At 33.4% G+C, this 21,686-nt stretch overlaps 2 protein-coding genes across 4 annotated transcripts in view; one reads left to right on the top strand and one right to left on the bottom strand.

Moving 5' to 3' along the window:
- LOC107450716 (transmembrane protein 18) overlaps nucleotides 1-3,855 on the top strand; it is a 13,745-nt gene extending 9,890 nt beyond the window's left edge. For both annotated transcript variants that reach the window (XM_016066583.3, XM_016066582.3), the window contains one exon: nucleotides 557-3,855. In XM_016066583.3, coding sequence (XP_015922069.2) covers nucleotides 557-754 — 198 coding nt within the window. In that variant the 3' untranslated portion in view covers nucleotides 755-3,855. The remainder of the gene's footprint in view (nucleotides 1-556) is intronic.
- Nucleotides 1-21,686, bottom strand: part of LOC107451959 (testicular acid phosphatase homolog) — a 539,537-nt gene that overhangs the window by 508,525 nt on the left and 9,326 nt on the right. The gene's annotated exons all lie outside the window — the stretch shown is intronic.

Genomic DNA, 21,686 nt, shown 5'->3' with positions numbered 1-21,686 from the left:
TTATAAAAGAATATGTAGATAAAAAAAGTGTCGATATATGCCTTCATTTTTCTTAATAGTTAAAGTTAAAACTGAACTTTTTAAAATAAAGTATTTATCGTGTCATTTTCACCAACTAGCAAAACATTTTTATAAGTTTAAAATGGTATTTTTTAATATAATAACCAAGAAAGTTTTTTTTTTAACTATGTTTATGAACGGAAATAATGTGTTAATTACGTAAAGTTTGAAGGCTAATAACCAGAAAAAGTCTAACTTATTTTTACAAGAGAAAGATGCAAAGTTATCATCTCTTTGCTTGCGGTCTCCGAGATCTGTAGACACAGTGACGTCATGAGGAGGGAAATCGTAGCTTCAGCTCTAAGAGCGGAGTGAACTAGCCCTTGTATTCTCTTTAGCCCTGGCTTTATATACTAGTGAATGATGTTAAACTTTTGTAGTGGTAGTTACGCCACAGCTTTTTACAACAATTCCATAAAATAAATTGTCATTATAAATGATACATTAATAAAAAATATACTTTTTTTTTTGTTAATTCCTTTCCTTCTATCTGCAGGGGCGCTGGCTGTACATCAGTGGCTGTATGACCATCAAAATTAAACAGGCCCAACTACGAGAAAGAGTGCGGGCTGAAAGTCGTCTTAGGAGACAAACAGGTGAATCTGATCGGAGCCACAGGAGAGTTTCTCGATCTAGTAGCAAACCCGAGCAGCTTGCCCCTGAATCTGATCAAAACCATCATAAGAAAGAATAAGCGATACTTTCTTGTTTTGTACAGTTATCAATTTGTAGTCCCAAGGAGAAAGTATGTGAAAATATATACATGTTGGCAAATATATTTTAAATGACACATTGCCATTTTATTTTTGTGTATGTGTGAATGAACTGATAGCATACATTTGTAGTGAGCACGGAATAGTTATTTAGTGATTTTTGTGTTATATCTTTGTATAAAGAATGTTACTCATGTTTGTATGTTTAGGTAACCAATCTGATTAAAAATCCAATTTGATTACAGTAAAAATTTTGTTGAAACTTTTTTTTCTCGAATCTCTATGGATAAATTACTCATATAAATAATGTTTTGTTTTCATTTCTTATGTCCAGAAAAAAGAGAAAAAAGAAAATTTCATATTTGCAAATTATGTTATCATAAACAATGATCTCTAACTATTTTTTTAAATGCTAATTGTTTGAATAGTTTAACATTCCATGGATTTTTTTTAAAAATCTCATTTGGCATATTTATTCTGGAGTAAATTGGTGTTTAAATATAATGGTATAGTAATTTCTTTGTTACACGAAATCATTTTATTAGGAAAATGCTAAAAGTTGCTGTATGTATTTGATTTTATCTTGTTATTTTCAATGAAATTTTTTTGTGCTAATATTTAACAATCATTTAAGCTTTACGGAGTAAAAAGCTGTGAAGTTATTTGCCAATATTTATAGTGATACATTTCTGTGTTTTTGTTCTTAGGATTAATAATAAATTTTGCAAATGTTTCTAATCTGTGTAATGTCATTCACTTTTTATTGTGTACGTAGAAACTTTGTTCCTGTCATTAGTTCATATCTTACATGATACTAAAGCCATGCTTAATTTCTTAGTTATTGAATTGTAATTGTTATTTTTTCTCGTAAACCTGGAATTCACCAAAGCCTTTTTCTAGACCCTGTCTGAAAAAATTAAAATAAATACAAATGAAAAAAGTGTCAGAAGAGAATTTTTTTACTGCTGAATTCTGTGTAGCTCACAGCTTTTCTCGGATAATTTGATTGAAACTTAACCAATACATTTTGCAAATTTTATTCACAGCAAAGACTTGACTGATTTTTTTCCCTCGTGTATTTATAAAACTATATGAAATCGGAAAAGCAGGAGAGAAATTTTCCAGCACCAAAGATGTATAGGTAAAAAAAGTTTATAATTTCAAAATTGGAACAACCTTTGCATTAACTCTAGTAAGGAATTATGCTCTCTGTGTAATAAGGTTAAAGTTATTTTGTTCAGAAATAGAAACATCTTTTTCTCTCTTTTGACCTAAAAATTTATCGTAATAACTTCCTTTAAGTTATTATGGTGATTTATTTAATCTTGTAACAACGATTAATTAGATTTATTTGCATTAAGTTCTTTTTTTTAATTTTTTGCACCCATAAAAGAATATTAGTCATTCAGAATTTCAAATAGTAATTGCTTAAGATTGTACTTTTATGATTTATGCAGCTTAATTTTAATATCGTCTCCCAACATTTTTTTAATTTTTGTGGGTAGTTATTCAAAATTGGCAAAAAAGAAATCGGTATAATTAATTTTCGATGGATAACAACTGCTGTTCCATACTCCCTTTTTTCCTTGTAACAGCTTTTTGATATTGTTGGAAATTGTGATGGTTTAAAATCTATATAAACTTGATTAACTATATGTGTGATATACATGTTATTTTGTTGATTTATGTTTCACATCATATTTACCACTGTGATTTTATATTTTAATAGTTGTGTAGATGTTTAATTAGTTTCCTTTTGTTCATATGTTATTCATTATTATATATAGATTTTTTTTTCTGATCTTTTGTGTTTATTCTTTTGTAAAGTTTACATTTAGAAGTTGCGAATAATTCAATCCCTATATACTAACTGTAAAAGTGTATTAAATTAATCAAATCGTAGTAATTTATAATATATTTTGAAAGTAATAAATTTGTTTAATCCCACTAATTTTTACTAAAATTATTTTTTAATTAAATATATTACAAACAAAAAGTAGTTTTTTTTGCCATCACCTAATTAGCTTTTATTACTTTTTGCGTAATACTGTTAACAGTTGTGACACTATAAAAATTTTTAGCATATTTAGATCAGGGTTTTAAATAAAAATCTTTTTCATGCATACAATGATTGTTTGTATGTACAATTATACTTTTTGTAAAATTTTTGTTTAGAAGTTACAAAAAATTCAATCCCAATACTAACTTAATACTGATACTAACTTTATACCCAATACTAACTTTAAAATTTTACTAACTTTCAGTTAATACTAACTTTAGTTTAGTTAATACTAACTTTTAGTTAATTTAAGAATATTAAATCAACTAAACCAAAGTAATTTACCATAAATTTGAAAAGCAATAAATTTATTTGACCCCAATAATTTTTACTAAAATTATCCTTAACACCTTGACATATCATTTCTTGGTATAGAAAGGATATTTAATTGCTCTGTAAACAACAACTCGTAACGGAACGTTGACAGAGATGCCAACTGTTCGGGACACGCCGAAATAATTAAGAAAACGGTAAATAACTACGAACTAAATTTTGCAAATATTTGACTACTTTTGCTTGCTTTTTAAAAAGGTATAGCGTGACATAATTACTATAAAGTGGTGAATTATATAAGTTGTTTAGAAATAGTGGTGGATAAAAATCTACTAAATTGAATTTATTAAACCAAGAATCACAAATGATAAACTACCACTTGAAAATATTTATTTGCTGTCCGGAGCAAGTTTGAAGCATCTTTTCATATTTCGATTGAGCCTTCAAAAAACAGCTTTAAAGCACGGAACTGTCATAAAGGATTGAGCTGCTTTCCCTGGTATTTGCTGGAAGTTTCAGATCCTTGGATACTCAGGAAGTAAAGGTAGCCAATGGGCAAAATGCAGACCCTATCACCACATTTATACTGCTAGTCCTGAAAGCTTTAACCTCTAAGACCTTTTAGCAGCCGACAATTGACTGCCGGAAGAGGGCTTTTTTAATTGAATATCATCATCTATTGTAATAAATTTCATGTCATCCAAATCCTATTTTTTTTAAACAATATTAAAAAATTGTTTTATAAAAAATTCTAAGATCCTACTTGGTAAATCACTGAAAGACAATTTAAAATATAGAGAAAGTTGGTTTCATTATTTAAAATATTCAGTAATTAATCATTTGACTAGGTATTGAAATTGAGTTTATTTTTAAAAAAGGGGAAAATAACTTTAATAATTTATACATGCTTTTAATATTTATAATAAGAAATAAAATGTAATCATTATTCAAATTATTTTAAAGAGTCGGATTCTTCGGGTCACCCCTATATCCCTATTTTTTTCAGAACCCTGCCCCCTCCTTTCTTAAGTCATACATGGTCAGGCGAACATACTATATTTTCTTTTCATTTAAGTATAATCAATTTTACTTATCAGACCTGTAAATATGTGCAGATCAACTCATAGTTAAATTTTCTGAAACATTTTTGCTAAGTTGTAACATATTGTTTGTTTGTACATTCGCTTCTTGCCATTTTAATATTTGTAATTATTTCAAAACGTAATGTGTATTGATGATCTCTGTCTTGAGTTAACTGATGATGTCTGAATGAAGTTGATTTTTTTCCTTCTTGAATTATTAAGTTTTTGTTATTTTTAAATAATTACATTTATTTTGGAATTATATTATGAATGTAAAATAAAATATTAATGAAAAAAATCTTGTGCAGGATTGTACTTGGGCAAAATTTCTATTTCTTAAAGCATTTTCTCTCACTTTGACAAGATAAAAGATTATAATTTTTTTTATTTGTTTTATAACTGTCGTTGAATAGCCGACCCAATTTTGAGTTTATGACTACTAATGTTTAATGGAAGGCCTTGTAATTTTGAACCCAATCAAGAAGTCAAGGGAACTCTTGGATCAAATATTGAAAGAAAGAAATTTACCTTTGTGGAGGACTTTTTTAAGAAACTTGCAGTTAGCTTGACAGCAACGGGACACTAACCCATGATCCCTCTACCGTTGAAGATATTTTACAACAGCACTGTGGTCGGCGCAAGCCGAGTGCGGAATTCGAATCAACCAGTCATGGCTAGGTTTCGAACCCGGTTCACCTCATTGGAAGGCGATTGCTCTATCCCCTGAGTCACCAAGCTCAAAAGATTTTATTTTATAGTCGTCGTTGAACAGGTGACCCAATTTTGGGTTTACAACTACTAATGTTCAACTCCGTAGCCTTGTAATTTTGAACCAATTCGGAAGACAAGGAAACTCCTGTATCAGTACCCCCAGAGATATGATTTGTTATGGGAACATGGAGGACTTTGTGACTCGACAGTTTTTAACTTTCATCAGTCACCATTTACTACACGTGGAGTGTTCGACCGGAGGGGCTTGAGCCCACCACTTCTTGGACATTGGCCCAGTGCCTTACCAGCCAGGCTATCCCAGGCTTAGGCTCAATAGATTGCAATTTAAATACAGTTATTCCAGCAACAAAAATTATTTACATGAAACATCACTTTATGGGCATTCCTCCTGGGAGACCGCCTTGCATTATGGATAGTTTTCATCGAAATCCTGCAATCTTCGATGTATAATCCATTATACAGGTAAGTTCAGTACAGAGGTTTACAAACTGAGTGGCCGGAAAGAGCACGTTTTAATGATTGAGAATTTTATAGAAACCTGTAGACCAAACTGCCATATTACGCCACTACAGATGCTTTGTTGTATGTTTTATTATTTTTGTAGTTATCATAATGGTGGCTCAAGAGTTAGAGGGTTTGCCCCAATTAAGATAACCCAGTTTCGAATCCCAGCGGATTCAAGTTGATGCGAATTCTGTTCCCGGTTTGCACTGATCGCAAAACTAATGTGAAATACTTTTGTGGTAGACAGAAAATGGATTAGAGTCTCCCTTGCCGTCAGTCTAACATTAGGAGGTTTTTGTTGCTATCCTCTCCATGTAATGCAAATGCGGGTTAGTTGCTATCAAAAAGTCCCGTTTGAATACTTGATTTAGAAGTTTCCTTGTCTTCTGGGCTGGGCTCAGAATTATAAGGCTACAGAGTTGCTCATTGATATTCATAAACCCTAAAAATGGTCGACTGTTTAACACTGGCTGCAAAATAAAATTTTACCTGTCTTGTCGTTTGCTGGTTTAGGAACTAACTAACTTCATTATTAAAGAAGTAAACTGTGATAAAAACAACTGTTTCTGGGCCCATTTAAATAAAATTTTCGACGTAATTAGCAAACTTAAAATTGAAATAACGTAAATAAATAAGATTACCGATTCAAATGCTGACGAACAGCTAGTCAATAATAGGGAAGTCCTCTATTGGCGTATGAAGACATTTTAGGCCTTAAACTGCTATGCAATTTCCAGTCCTTATGACATGCCCTGCATTACCGTCCATAAATCTTTATCGGTAAAGATGCTTTTAATATTTTTTCATTTGAGTTGCAGGTCTTATAGCAGTAGTCCTTAAATCCCCCCGTCCCCCTTTTTTTTTGTCAAATGTGTCGTGTAATTTTTTTCGTTTTTTATATTTTTTCCCTTATATATGTTGAGAATTTCCTCTGCAGAGTTGAAACTTTTAGCTTCTAACCTTATTAAGAAAAAATAATTACATTTGCACGAAATCGGTTGAATAATTTTCGAGAAAAGCTTTAATAAGTGACTATTTAAAATTGAATAACACAGAAACTATTGGACCGATTTCATTTGAAGTTGGTATTTTTAGTAATTTAAAATTATATAAAACTTTCTATACGCTACAATTCAAAATTTTATCGACTGTTATTAAATAAATTAAATGTTGGGGGGAAAAAAATTCTTTGAAATATATATCGTTTAATAAACAAATTTTGTAATTGTGTGGAGAAAAAAATTCGATCCTCTCAAAACGTTCTAACAATGTAGCGAAATATGCAAAAAGTGAAATTAACATTAAAGGACTTAAATATTCGACTACTCATCGTTGTTCTATTTTTGGTTCTCATTTTTTAGATCGCGACTGTAACCCCATATTTTAAAGAGTTCAAATCGGAAAAAAGGCATGTCTATTTAGAGAAAGTTCCTTTCTGTATCGTAACTTTAAACATCTTGCGCTCATTATTTAATGTTAGGTCTTCGAATTATTAAAATTGAGTTTTGGCGTATGAAAATCCGATCATTAGATAAAAGGTTATTCAGAGTATTCACTTTTTTTTATACGCATTGTACATATCATTTTTTTTCCTCAACAAGTTCGAATTCTTGATCCCTAAGTATGGGTTATAACAGCTACGGTCATAAAAATATGAACTCAATAGTTGGTTAAGAGACCGGTCGAAAGTTTGGTTTTCTTAAAATTAGGCTGTGAACAGATCGTAAAAACCTTTTCCTAGTAAACCACCGAAGTCTGCCGGTGAATGACCACTTTTTTGATCTGCGCAAAGACCGAGGTTGCGTGGTATCGGTCCTCATTAAACTATTCTACTGTAAAAAGCTCGACTTTTCTTACCGGCATAGTTAGTCTATAAAAAGAAATCCCCTCGCCTCGAGGTCTTAAGGCTGTGGAAAAGAAGAAAGGCATTTATTCCAAAGAGGGGAGCTTCTCTCTTCCCTGATTCCTTTCCTCTCACCTTCACTTGGTTTATATATTGTTCCAACACTACTTCTTGAAGTTGTTAAAACTCGTAACCATAGTCACAGCCACTGCTTCTGAATTCTTTCCATAGCTGGCCTATTAAAGCAGTATCTTTGCATCTTCTCTGCAAAGGCTTAAAATTGCGAGCATTCGTCATCGGATCATCCACGAGGATGTTTCCCAGACCGTCGCCAATAGCCCTTTGCGTAGCTCTAGTACAACGTAAATAAAGTACTACATAACTTTCTTTTAACATACTTAAAATTATGCCTACCGTTATATATTACTCCCTCGATTCCAAATTAGTTGCTACATTTCAAGTAGATTTTGTCATGAATAACTTTCGATGCAGTTTAGTAGATGGAAAGGTATTTTATCTATGTCGCACTGGAGCTTCACAATTAGCTATTGGCGACGGGCTGAGAACATCAGAGGATGATCCGATGACATGCCATCAAAAGTTTAGTTGATGGATAGCAGTAAAAAGGACTATTCCACCAATAATCGCATAAAACTATCTTCTAGCTAATGAATTCATCAGTAGCATAATTTTATTGACGTCTATGTACTAACGGTTAGTAGATAGACATCAATAAGGTTAGTTACTGACCTAATAAAGTTATACCACCAATGAATTCATGATTCATAATTTGGAAGATAGTTTTATGCGTTTACTGGTGGAAGGGTCCTTATAAAATGGGAGAACGTGTGAATCCTGGATTTTTGAACCTAATTTAAGGAGGGAATGCTTGGTAAATAAATGTTGCTGATTGATGTCAGTAGTACCCTGAAATCTCCAAAAAATGATCAAGCATTCAAAGAAAATCATCAGTATCAATAACCAGAGCAAAAGTATTCAACTATTGCAACTAATTTGGGTATGTAAGTACAGTAGAGTCCCGATAATCCGAGCACCGGTTATCCGAGTTTCCGCTTTAACCGAGCTATCAAATATTTTAAGGATTTTTTTGTTCCAGTTTATTTTTTATTTTTAAAAATACCACCGAAAAATAAATCTGAATTTTATCTTCCAAACACTCAGGAAGACGAAATCCAACAACTTGATCCGATGAGATTATCGTTAATATCGTCAATAATGAAAATGAATCTAGCGAAGATGATGACGACATTATTCATGATGATAGACAGCGATGATTAAAATCAACATATAAAAATCTCTCATACAGATGAACTAAGAGCTATCGAAAATGCTGTTGAATATATAGAACAACAAAAAGAGGTGACACCAGCCTTCCTGTTATCCCTAAAAAATGGCGAAACATTGCTGCAGAAAAGCACCAAAGTTATGTAAAACAAAAAAAGATTAAGGACTTTTTTTTAAATAAAAACTATTTAATTCTAGTAATGTATGCTTTTTATATGTTTTTAAGTAAGCTTTTTCATTTTAACATGAATTGTATGTGGTATACTCGTATAAATGTAGTATTTGTTAAAGATATTACATTTATACCTACTCTTTTTCTTTCCTTTTTGTACTCTTCGTTTTAACCGAGTTTTTCAGCTATCCGAGTTAGTCCGGGTCCACATTAACTCGGATAATCGGGACTCTACTGTATTTTATTTACGCCACACTAGAGCTTCATAGTAGGCTATTTGCGATGGTCTGGGAAACATCCCTGAGGATGATTCGAAGACATGCCATCACAATTTGTGATGTCACTTCCTCAATATAAACATACATCTGAAGGGGGAGGAAATTTTCTCCAGATCCCTGTACCCATGGTACTGCTAAGGGACCAACCAAAGGATTCCACAGATTATAGGAGCACATACATCGCATGTACTCGGTGGGTCATAGCAGAGTCGAGGATCGAACCCCGCACCGGGAGTCCGATTTTCTAACCACTGTGCTACCAAGTCCCGCAACTAATTTGAGACAGAAGGAGTTATATTTTCCAATTTTTCATAATTTCTTAATAAAGTCATTAATGATATGACACACGAAAAAAATACACCTCTTAGCAGCTATGTTATAAGCTTTTTTTTTCGCTGATTTTTGAATATTATTCAGCAAAATTTAATCTATTTTGCGAGATGAAAAATATTGAAAAAACAAAAAAAAGAGTCCTCTTTATGAAGGGGGTTCTTCAGAATATCCATCAAAATAATGTAATGATCTTTAATGATCATGATGCTTTTAGAATTCTTCAACAAATCTTTTATAATGATGCCAGCTGAAAGGTATTTTTGACATTTAGTGTAGTGCCATTCAATTTATTACTTAGACGTTGGCAACAACCCAATTTCCGGAGCCCGTATTAATCATAACCTATTATTTTCTAACAAACGTCTTTCTCACGTGAATGGATTTCGGACAAGAATAATCAAATAGTTCGACCTGTCTGATGCAGCTTTTTCAGATTTTCATATTCTTTAAGCATTGAATGAATCTTAGTTTTGACACCCGTTTCATAATCGTTTTTTTTTTATTTTGTTCCGACATTATTCATGACGTTCATAAATTCGCACTTGATCGATGAGTTTCAAATTATTTGTTCGAATGCGCTCGTTTGTGTCTTTTTTTATAGTGATAAAGGAAAAGAAGGGAGGAAAAAAAAACAGGAATCAATAATTTGTTTTGCGTTTAAAAAGGGTATATCATAGTATTAACAAATGAGGGGGATCGCTTAGTTTTCAATGCAAAAAAAAAAAAAATCCTAAGTTTAATAGGAATTACTGTAATGGGTCGATCGAAAAATTTTGTCCGAGGAAATAATAAAATAACAATAATTAAACGAGAAGGGGCATTGAGCTTTTGTCTCTGAGCTTTTATTCTGAACACAGCTCAGTCAAAAAAAAACTATTTTATTGAAAAAAAAAATTTCTAGAAAATTCCACAAAAATAGGCGATTTTGTTTGATTTGTAAACTATGAAGAAAAGCTCACCAAACCTTAAAAAACACCTATAAATCATTTATAGATGTTTTTCAAAAAGTTATTTCGTCTTCCCCCCAACAATAGAGGACATAATTGTATTTTTTCACAGCGAACTTGATGCTTTAGCCGCACAATCATTACATATTTTGATAGCTGATATAACAAAGGCTTAACCCGTTTTGTTCCGACTTTATACATTGAAATGATACAAGAAGTGGTTTTATGGAAAAGATGGTATAATATATTATCGAAATTAATTGGTTTTTCTACTGTTAGGGCATTCAAAAAATATTTGATAGATTAAAAAGTACTTGCTCCTTTTAATTCCAGATCTAGTCAGAAATAACTAAATCATTGTGGTATCTGAGAATCTTTTAATTCACCCAGATAAATGAAAATTCTGAAAGATGTTTCCCATCACAATAAATATCTTTGAAAAAAGGAACTGTCCTAAATATATGACGCTGGACGTTAACCGGTAAATACACAATAACGCGCTCATCATTCATAGTGCACACCATTTTGACGCTCAATAAGTGTTCGAATCGCTGTTACCATAGATTCGTCTTCATATTGTGCTGCCTGTCTTTTTTGACAAAGGTTTCTAAGCCTAAATTGAGCACTGAATTCTGCAAAAGCAATAAATAAATAAAAATGCGAGTAAGCCGTGTTGGCCCTTTTAAAAAATAGGAGAAAATTAACGGAGAATCTGCATATTTTCGGTTATAGTTCTCTACCAATTTTTAGAATGTCTTGTTGAATCCGGAGCATTTGGCACCTCTAAATCATCATTATCGAAAATCTAAGTTTATGGTAAAGTATCTCACTTTCATACTTTAAATAGCGGTAGCAAACTCTTTTCAGTATTAACTTTGTTTAAGAGAATTAGGATATTTTGTTCTCTACTTAAAGCAATGAAACTTCGATGTTTTAATATGAATAAAACAGGCCTACCAACTACTAAGCTTTTTGTAAAATATTTTGTGAAGTGGTCGACATTTAAAAACTAAAGCTTTTAGAATTTTTGGTAATTTTACCAACATTTTAAAAAGCCTCGAAAAAGCTAGATGCTGGATATTGGTGAGAGCTCGGTATTTGGCTCGAAGCTCCACCAACCTATTCGTTCGTTCGTTGTTTTAGAGCTGGGCATCTGAGGCCTAAATGGCCCTTATCCCATTCATCATGAAATATCCCAAAGGGACATACATAGGAAAGTTGTATTGGTGGTTCGGAAAAGAACCTGAAATGCGATAAAATAGTGAAAGGCATCATGAAAGATGTAGCAGGCTTGTTGGTGAGGCTCCTTATCTACGTCTTTAGGGCTGGGAGCAGGGAGATGAGTAATGCGATGATTTTCTCGTCTTTCAAAAGTTCCTGAAGTTCTTTGATGATCCTTAGGAACTTCACCGTACTGCTGGGGGCATCTTGTGGTCTACGCGTGAAGGTGCGATGATTTCGCCTCTGCCGAGCACCACAGCCAGTAAAACAGGCCGGGTGATCGCCTTGACAATTGATGCATTTCTGGCACTTGTAGCATTGTTTGGCGCCACCAACCTATTCATCTAAACTAGTTAATCATGTACTTACAAGTCATGAAGTTTATTAATTTTAGGCTGAGTGAAATTATAGATAGTAGTATAGAGATGCCAACTTGCTCCGGACAGCAAATATATATTTTAAAATGGTAGTTTATCAATTGCGATTCTTAGTTTAATAATTCGAAGGCTTATATAATTCACCACTTTTTGTATTATCATGCTATACCTTTTAAAAAGCAAGCAAAAATAGTCAAAAAATTGCAAAATTTACTTTGTAGTAATTCAGAGATGTCAACTGTTCCTGATTCATCTAAATATCTTAATAAACGGTAGAGAACTTCAAACTAAAATTTGCAGATTTTTGGTTAATTTTGCCAACATTTTAAAAGACCTAATATGGTTTAACTGTAACAAAGTGGCGAAACCTATGAGCTTTTGAATTATTTCGAAATAGTGGCGAGTAAAATCCCGATAAATCGAATTTATTAAGCCGAGAATTATACATTTAAAGACTGCCACTCGAAAATATATATTGGCTGTTAGAAACAAGTTGGCATCTCTGGTTATTTACCGTTTTTTTAATTATTTTGGCGTGGGTGAAGTATTTGACATTTCTTGTGGTGGTGGTACATATGAGCTTTTAAATCCTTTATAAGTAGTGGTGTGGAAAATAAGTTAAAATAATTAAAAAAAAATAATACAGTAATTTAGCAACCACTAGAATAAATTTTTCCAAAAAAGGTTGGCAGCCTTGATAAAGCATTATTGGCTTTTATAAACTTAACTAGGAGGCTCAGCCCCCTGCTCGCTAGCGCTCGCCAAACCCCGAGAATTGCTACGCAATCCTATGTGGTTCACGCCGTGAACNTTATCGAAAATCTTAGTTTATGGTAAAGTATCTCACTTTCATACTTTAAATAGCGGTAGCAAACTCTTTTCAGTATTAACTTTATCTAAGAGAATTGGGACATTTTGTTCTCTACTTTAAAGTAATAAAACTTAGATGTTCTAGTGTGAATAAAACAGGCTAGCAAACGACTAAGCTTGTTGCAAAATATTTGATGAAGTGGTCGACACTTAAACACCAAAGCATTCAGAATGTTTGGTAATTTTACCAACATTTTAAAAGCTAGATGCTGCATATTCGGTATTCATCTATACAAGTTAACTATGTATTTACAAGTCATGAAGTTTAGTAATTTTAAGCGGCGTTACATATGGACTTTTAAATCCTTCATAAGTAGTGGTGTGGAAAATAAGTTTAAATAATTTTTAAAAAAAATAATACATTAATTTAGCTACCACTAGAATAAATTTTTGCAAAAAAAGGTTGAAAGTTGGCAGCCTTGATAAAGCATTATTGGCTTTTATAAACTTATTTTGGTTTGAAATTATAAAATTACCACTCTTTCATAAACGTCATTGTAAAAAAATTATATTCGCACAGTTTACTGGTTTAATTCTGCAACACATCCGCAAACTCTGCTCCATCCAAATCTGCTCGTTCGTCCGCTCTTAATCAAAATGTAAGCCGCGATGATCAAATTGTAAAATTATTACTAAAATCTAGTACGCCAGAGTCCACCGGACAAAATCAATTGGAAGTTGAATTACATTACTGGCCATTAAAATTACTACACCAGGAAGGAATGCAAATAACAGAATATTTATTGGGCACATACATTATAGTAACAGCAGTTATTTTCCTGTGCATCGAGCCGAACAGAGATTGCATACCATGGAAGGGTACAGCATTCCAAGCAGCTTCAACATTATGCCACAATTCATCGACCGTAGTGACTAACGAGCGGTGGCGTGCCAGTCGTTCAGCAACCATTGACTAGGTGTTTTCATTTGGGGAGAGATCGGGAGAACGTGCTGGCCAAGGGAACAGGCGAACATGTTCTGTGTCAAGGAATGTCAAGACAGTGCGAGCAACATGCGGTCGTGCATTGTCCAGCTGAAACGTAGCGATATGGAGGCATCGAAGATAAGGCAGAGCAACTGGCCCTAAGGCTGAGAGCAGGCTGCTTTTGCTTTCCTCAGTGAAATAGATATCCCACAATTACAAATTGATAATTTGTAAGCTACAAATCGTTTGTGGTCGCCCCCTTTTACATGGTGGACGCTAGAGGAAGGGGGTTTGAACGGCGAGAGGACCACTCGTCTGGTCAGCAGATGGGGAGATAAGGAGTGATAGATTTAAATGACCCCGTCCGAGGAGTCTGTCGAGGCACACGTAGACACAAGACATTTTACATGCAGAAAGGTAGACCCCCTGGCCGGTTGTGGTCAATGGCACGTGGCATCCATGTCTAATTGGTTGATATCCATGTCTAATGAGGGAGGACTTTCAGACAACTTTGCGAGGTTGCTCTCGCTGTAACGCATGAGAAATGTAACGGCTGCTATTCAAAGTGCCGGCAATGCGAACAAGACGTGTATCCAATGGCACCCCATACTTTTACTCCAGGTGATGGGCCAGTATGACGATGGTCGAATGCAAGCTGCCAATGGGCGTTCTCCCCGACGTCGCCAAACTCGGATGCGGACACCATGACGCTGTATACAGAAAGTCAGACGACGTCATGCCATTCCTGTGTCCAGGTTCGTCGTTGATCACCATTGGAGGCTCTTCTGCCTTTGGTGCAGTGTCAAGGGTAGCCAAAGTCATAGTCGCCGTGCTGACAGTCCATGCTGCTGCAAACGTCGTCGAACTGTTCGTGCAGACACTTGTTGTCTTGCAAATGGCCACATTTGTTGACTCACATTTGTGACGTAGCCAGGGCCTGATTATTGCCTAGGCCCAATAGGCACGGGCCTAGGGTCCACACTTTCTGGGGGCCTCAAAAATTAGTAAAAAGTCCACAATATTACTTTTTTTTTAAAAAAAAAGTACTGAAAGAACCAGTTTTCTCAAAAAAGACATTTTTTCATTTCAAATTTTCTTTATATTGTAATAAATCAAACTCGTGTAAATATTGTACTAATCAAATTCAAAAGAAAAGCTGAATTTTAATTGGTGCAATGTTTACTCCAACGGCTTAAGCAAATGCAACGAGAATGCATATTCGCAATGTCTCTTATAAATGATTAATGTCAAAAATAAATAAGAGCTTATTTTTAGCAAATATGTAAAACTGTAGATGGAAGGCTACAATATTTAAAATAATTCAGCTAATCAGTGACATTTAGCAAAAATCACTGATTTTTTCTTTGTGGTCACCATACTAATTTTATTTTCATACAACATTGTTTTGTTGCTTTATATTTACTGTAATATTTAGATGCGTAAACTTTATTTTAGAAAAATAATATTCGATGGTCTGTTTCAAACTTTTTTAGAATGTTTCATTTGAATCATGCAGTTCAATAGATTCTTTTTATTGTTCAGACTACTCTTCAGTAATTTAATTTCAAAATATTTTGTTAGGGGTCCTGAAAATTTTGTGGGCCTTGGGCGTGAATTTGTCTTGATCGGTCCCTGGACCTAGCTATACGATCTCTTAAGGCCATTTGAATAACATGTCTATCTTCTCGTCTGTTAGTGATGGGGGGACGCTGAGATCGTGTACGGCGGTCCATATGATCGTCATAAACCCATCGATTCCATATTCTGCTAACAGGCATGGGATCTCGACCAACGCGAGCAGCAATACTTCGGTATGAGGAACCGCAATCCCGGTAATCCTCAATTCGACCTCGATCAAACTCAGACACATGCTGGTAGGCATTCCTCCCTCCTTATTACACGAAGCATAACAGAAACTTCTTTACCCAAGAAACAACGCTCAGATTCAATTTGTGTATGCGAAACTTACTGTCAAATCTCTTCTTTTATACACACTGTAGATGTCACTACCGCCGCCTGCTTTACATGAATGCTGTGATAAGCTAATCATTTGCATACCACAACATGCTTTATCCATCTAACAAATTTCGCGTTGTGCCGCCATCCTGGAGCAGCAATTATTAATGGCCATTAGTGTATTATAGTCATAGCTACCAATTTGAATGGTTACTATTTGCTTTAAATGAAAATTTTTTGGAGCTTGCGCCACATTTAAAGGAAGTTACAAGTTTTATATAAATAAGTTTAAAAAAGTAATAGTGGTAAAAAATGTATTATGATTTTATTTTAATAATAATTATATGTTTCATAGAGTTAAATATCAAAATTGCTCGCCGTTGTTCTAAAACTTTTATCATGTACCATTAATTTTTTCTAGACGGCGCGAGTCATATAAGCATTCTTAGGATGGCGATAATCAGGGTTTTTACCCTGATTATAAAACTGGTAGTCAAACTGTTTTTATAGCTCTTTTTTTTTTTAACCATCTACTCTACTGATTCCTTACGAATAAATTTATAACTCGACTGTCCCGAAAGGTTTGAATGTCAGAGTCACTTAAGTCGCTTTTTTTATTGAATTTATATGCATATTTTAAGTGGCTAAACACGTATACATAATTTTTATATCTGTTTGACGCATAAATGAGAATACAAATTCTAAATTAAATCTTTGAATTTTTTCATACATTAAATAATCATTTTTAAGTAAAAAATATTTTAAAAAATAATTGCCTCGGTTGATAATTTGTTAAATTTTACTTATCCAACTCGTTTCGATCCAATTTTTTTCAAAAAAAGGCTAATTTACAAAATTTTAAAAACTTATAAAGTATTTTTCAAAATATGGGCAAATTTGAGCCTAAACTGTAAATTTTTCATAGCACTACAGCAAATTGCGATATATAAATTTAAAAATAATTTTTTTCTCTATATCAATAACGTGATTACCAGCATTTTGAACTGAGATTCAAGCTATGTTCTAATGTTTGTTGGCAAATTATGCTTGTAATAGTTCTGCTTTTATACACTTCTTCTATACTAAATTTTTGTTTTCTAGCACTTTGTTATAGCTTTTCAACGATACAAGTTGGCAGGTTTTTATTTGTCATTTCAGTTTTAGTCGTTAGCTTCGTTGCTGCATAATATGTACGTATGACACCTACGCTAATTATTAATTAACGACACGGGTAATAAAAATAATTTAATATTTGAAACATTTGTGGGGGATTTAATTATAGACTATGTCAACCTTCATCTATCAAAAGGTACCTCATGATGGATTCAAGATAACATGTCTTATATACTACTGAATTGGTATTTAATATTTATAGTGGTAGTTACGCCACATTACTCCCCTTCCAGAATTTTATCTGTGATAGAATTCGATGAACAATTACCACTAGTTGATTAATGCTGTTTATTTATTAATTTCAATTTTTGCTCATTATATTTTTATTTTTTATTTTTTTTTTCTTCCAAGCATTTCGCTCGTTATTTTTTTTTAATTTTTTTTAATAGCTTTTCGCTATTTTTTCCCATCATTTTTTTTTTATAGCTTTACGCTATTACTTTTTTTTCTAGCATTTCGCTCATTATTATTTATTAACCGGGAAACTTTATTTACTTCACTGGATTTCTTTTTTTGAGCAGTATATATATATATATATATTTTTTTTTTAAGCAAATCAACTGTTTAATGTGGATTCATCCATCAATATTGACAATTTCTTATCACGTCCGTAGGTCACCAATGTGGGGAATTAATTATCGACTATGTCAACCTTCATCTATCAAAAGGTACCTCATGTTGGAATCAAGTTAACAGGTCTTATATACTACTGAATTGGTATTTAATATTTATAGTGGTAGTTACGCCACACATTTTAGGAATAATGGCGGTAATTTTACTTATTATAGTCTTCATGCTCTGATTTAATGTCGCATAGTTAATGTTTTTGTTAGCACGAAATAATGTTATTTCGAAATTTATTGCATTTTAAAAAAGTAAAATTTTGTCAGAAAATTTAAGAAATGGTAGGTAAGAGTTTCGTCGTAGTTGAAGTAAAATTCTCGATATATGTGATCGCAACTTTCGAATACGCCATCTGGGGAGAAGACCTGTTCCATGCCTTTGTCCCTTCCCTCTCCTCTTTTCAGTTGAATAGGAATGTACTACAGTATTTTTCCATTTCATAATATTTTTCGTTTTTAAATAATATGAATATTTTTTAAGATTTCCATTATGCTTTCTTATGTTTAACCTCCTCGAGACGGGCGAGTCATATATGCATTCTCAGGGTGGCGATAGATAAAACTGGTAGCCTAACTATTTTTAGAGCAGTTTATTTGTGGGCGGGGTAATAATAGTTTTCTTTGTTAATATCACCTATACTTAGTTCAAATTGTAGTAACACTTTTAACAAACAAAGGTTAATGTAGTTTTCAGATCCAGTATAGTTTCCCAACTTAAAGGATTTTAATCTACATGAAATTCAAGACAGAAACTAACGTACTTCCTTCTTCTATGACTCTCCAGACGCTAATGGTGAAAGCATGCAAAGTGTTGCCGTAGGTAGAGAGTTCTGCTCTACGCCACCTGTAGTCCACTTCGATAGCCCATATTGTTTGACAATTACGTGAATCCCGCCTGAAAACTCGCAGGCAAGCAGTTACTACAGTTAAGAAAGGAGCTTAAGTGTTAACTGTTTCTATTTGTAGGTAGGCAGAGTCAAGACCTTACTTCAATTATTCTATAAATAAGAAATGGTGTTACTCTTGTTTTCATAGCTCAAACAACTTCATTCACTTCAAACAACTTCACTTTCATTTAGGAGACGTTCTCGTGTAAGCCGGATATCTGGATGCTATCCGGCATCACGTGGATGCCGGTTAAATACGATGTTTGCAAAAAAAACTGGTCAAGAGTATTTTTCAAAGCTCTTTTGCTAAGGAAAATTTAAAAAAAGCCGCAGTTTAAGTGCCTGATGGAGACAAAGGTATAATTTTAACTATATTACCTATGCTACCTAATGTATCATTTTAATAATATTACAATATCAACTTAACTATCATTACTATATGATATTACAATATATTACAAATACTACCTAAAGGTATAATTTTAACTATATTACTATAAGAACCATCTTGCTAAAAAGAATTATCCGGACTTTACAACGGATAAATAAGTCACGTATTTTTAAAATTATTAAGGCTTTTACCCAGTGGCAAAATGGGTCTAGGTTTGGATTTGATGGCGTCCTTACACTTTTCAACTACAATAATCAAGGGTAATAATAAGCAGTGCGCATGCGTCGTCATTGCATGCGTTGCAATGGCTACCGCTGCTGTTTGATAGTTTATTTAGAATTCTTTTTTTCACTTTTGATTTTGCTATGCATTACGTTGGTGAGTTTATTTTTTAGATATGGGACCAGAGAGATCCCATAAATACTTCTTGAGTTGTGAATAAAAGAGAACTTCATTATTTAAATGATATTTTTGTTTTTATTGTTTTAATTAAGAATTAGAAATTGTATAGAATCAGAAATTGTACAGATAACCTACAGTTCAAACTGGATCGTTTTCAATACTAATTCAGGTGAATATCACAAATAACGAGGGTCCCAACTGATTGACACGGTCACAAAGGTTAGAATTGAAATAAGAAAAAAAAAGGCCTAAACTTACCGAGGCTGAAAAGGCCAAAGCCAAAGAGCGTAGACGAGAATACCTTAAGCGTTACACACAAACGGAAAAACGAAAGGATTCCGCTCGCAAACGCAAGCATGAAGCCCGTCCCTCCTAAAAGTACAAAAGTGAATAAAAAATAAGTAAACTATTAATAAATCACAGAAGAGAAACACTACGAAATCAAGCTCATAACTGAAAAGCACATAGCGGCTTAATGAAAGAACAGGTGAGTGACATTTGTAGGGGAATTATGAGTCACTGGTTTTGCCTTTCTTTAAATCTTAACACAACTATATATAACCAAGTTTTTACTTCCTACACCACCGGTGAATAACTGCTTTATGATTGGTCAGAAATAGTTCTATCGAACCAATCGAACTTCGAAGTCAAACTATCGAGCTGACCATGTGACAAGAAATGTTCGTAGCGGTACAGTTGAATCAGAAAACAGATATTTTTTTCGACTTAATCGAGCGGAAACCAGTAGTTCGATAGAATTTTGTTTCAGTTGAGGATGGGTTGCACAGTTGCAGTTTCATGTTTAAGTTCCATGCAAGTGCAGACTAATAAGAGATGCTGGAAGTTAACCTGGTGCACGGCAAAATGGCGGGAGGCTGTTTACGAAGGGCCACATTATATAATTAAACTACAATCCAATTAAAATTATGTATACGTTGTAGAAAGAAATTTTTTCTTCTTCGGAAAATGAGGTAGATGTCATTTTATTTACGTCTCACTAGAGCTACACAATGGACTATTAGCGACGGCCTAAGAAATATCCCCAAACATGACACAAACTCACGCCATCTCAATTTTGATCCTCTGCAGAGAGGATGGCTTCTCCTGCTTGGTAGTCAGAGTATCTGAGAGCAAAGTCGAACACTTTACGGTAGAACAGTTTAACGAGGACCGATACCACGCACCCTCGGTTCCTACGCAGATTGATCAAAGTGATTACCCACCAACTTACTGGTCGCAACCAGTGATGCTTGACTTCAGTGCTCAACTGGGAAACCGTATCTTTACGATCAGTCCACTGCGGAACTTGTAAAATAAAGAGGAAACGCGTGGGGTAAATATAATACAAACAATATTTTGACTATTTAATGTGTGAAAAAAAATGAAATGAAAACTAAAACGTTTAACTTGCCAAAGAATATATTTTTTTTAAAAAAAACCAGAAGTCTTTACAGGAAACACTTTGCATATATTTATTTTATGCAAGCCCTGCCCGAATCAAAAATGTTCAATTTCTACGCCAGATTTTTGTTAAATATCTTTTTATCGCCAATTTATCATTTGAATGCTTACTCTTATGGTACGTGATGGGAATAAGAGATGAATTCTTAAGTAATAGGCCACCTTTCGTGGTTGTTGCACGATAACCTTATTTTTTTCGGCAATCTGCCAAATCGAATTTTTCAAAATGCCGACGTCCCTTTTCACGCACTTCCGATGACAATCATTACAGAATTAGGGCAAGAAAATAACATTCTATAAACCCCGACCTTTATGGGGAAAAATGAGTAGCATTATTTTTAAATTTTTTTTTAATCAATTCAAATAAGAAAGTATTGTTTTTGATAATTAACGTACTTATTACAATTCAATGACGTGTTATAAAAAAAAAATTAGAAAANTTACAGAATTAGGGCAAGAAAATAACATTCTATAAACCCCGACCTTTATGGGGAAAAAAGGAGTAGCATTATTTTTAAATTTTTTTTAATCAATTCAAATAAGAAAGAATTGTTTTTGATAATTAACGTACTTATTACAATTCAATGACGTGTTATAAAAAAAAAATTAGAAAATAAAATATTGATAGTTGGCGATCAAAATGGGCTACTGATGGGCTACCTCTATCTATGGCAATATTTCAAATGCTTTCACCATTAGCGTGTGGATAGTCATAGGAGAAGGAAGTACGTTAATTTCTCTCTCTATTTTGGAATAGATGTAAAACTTCCAAGTTAAAATATATAGAACTGAAATCTGCATTAAACCTAATTTTTAAAGAAAACTTAGGGGAAAATTTAGAAAAATATTTTTGACAGTTAATTACGAAAAATATTTTGGAATGGGAAAATACCGTAGTACATTCCCATACAACTGAGAAGAGAAGGAGAGGGAAGGGGTAGTGCCAAGACTTGGAACTGGTCATCTCACCAGATGGCGCATCGCGATAGCGAATATTAAATAGATGTCTTTTGAAATTGTTAAGGCATCTTTACCCAATGTAATTAGAAACAAGTTTCTTAAAACCGGAACAGACCTTAGAAAACTTCCTGCTTATCCC

Source organism: Parasteatoda tepidariorum, chromosome 6 (genome assembly GCF_043381705.1).
Source record: "Parasteatoda tepidariorum isolate YZ-2023 chromosome 6, CAS_Ptep_4.0, whole genome shotgun sequence".
NCBI classification, from domain to species: domain Eukaryota; kingdom Metazoa; phylum Arthropoda; class Arachnida; order Araneae; family Theridiidae; genus Parasteatoda; species Parasteatoda tepidariorum.
The sequence above is the reverse complement of the archived record's forward strand: the minus strand, read 5'-3'. Positions and strand labels throughout refer to the sequence as shown.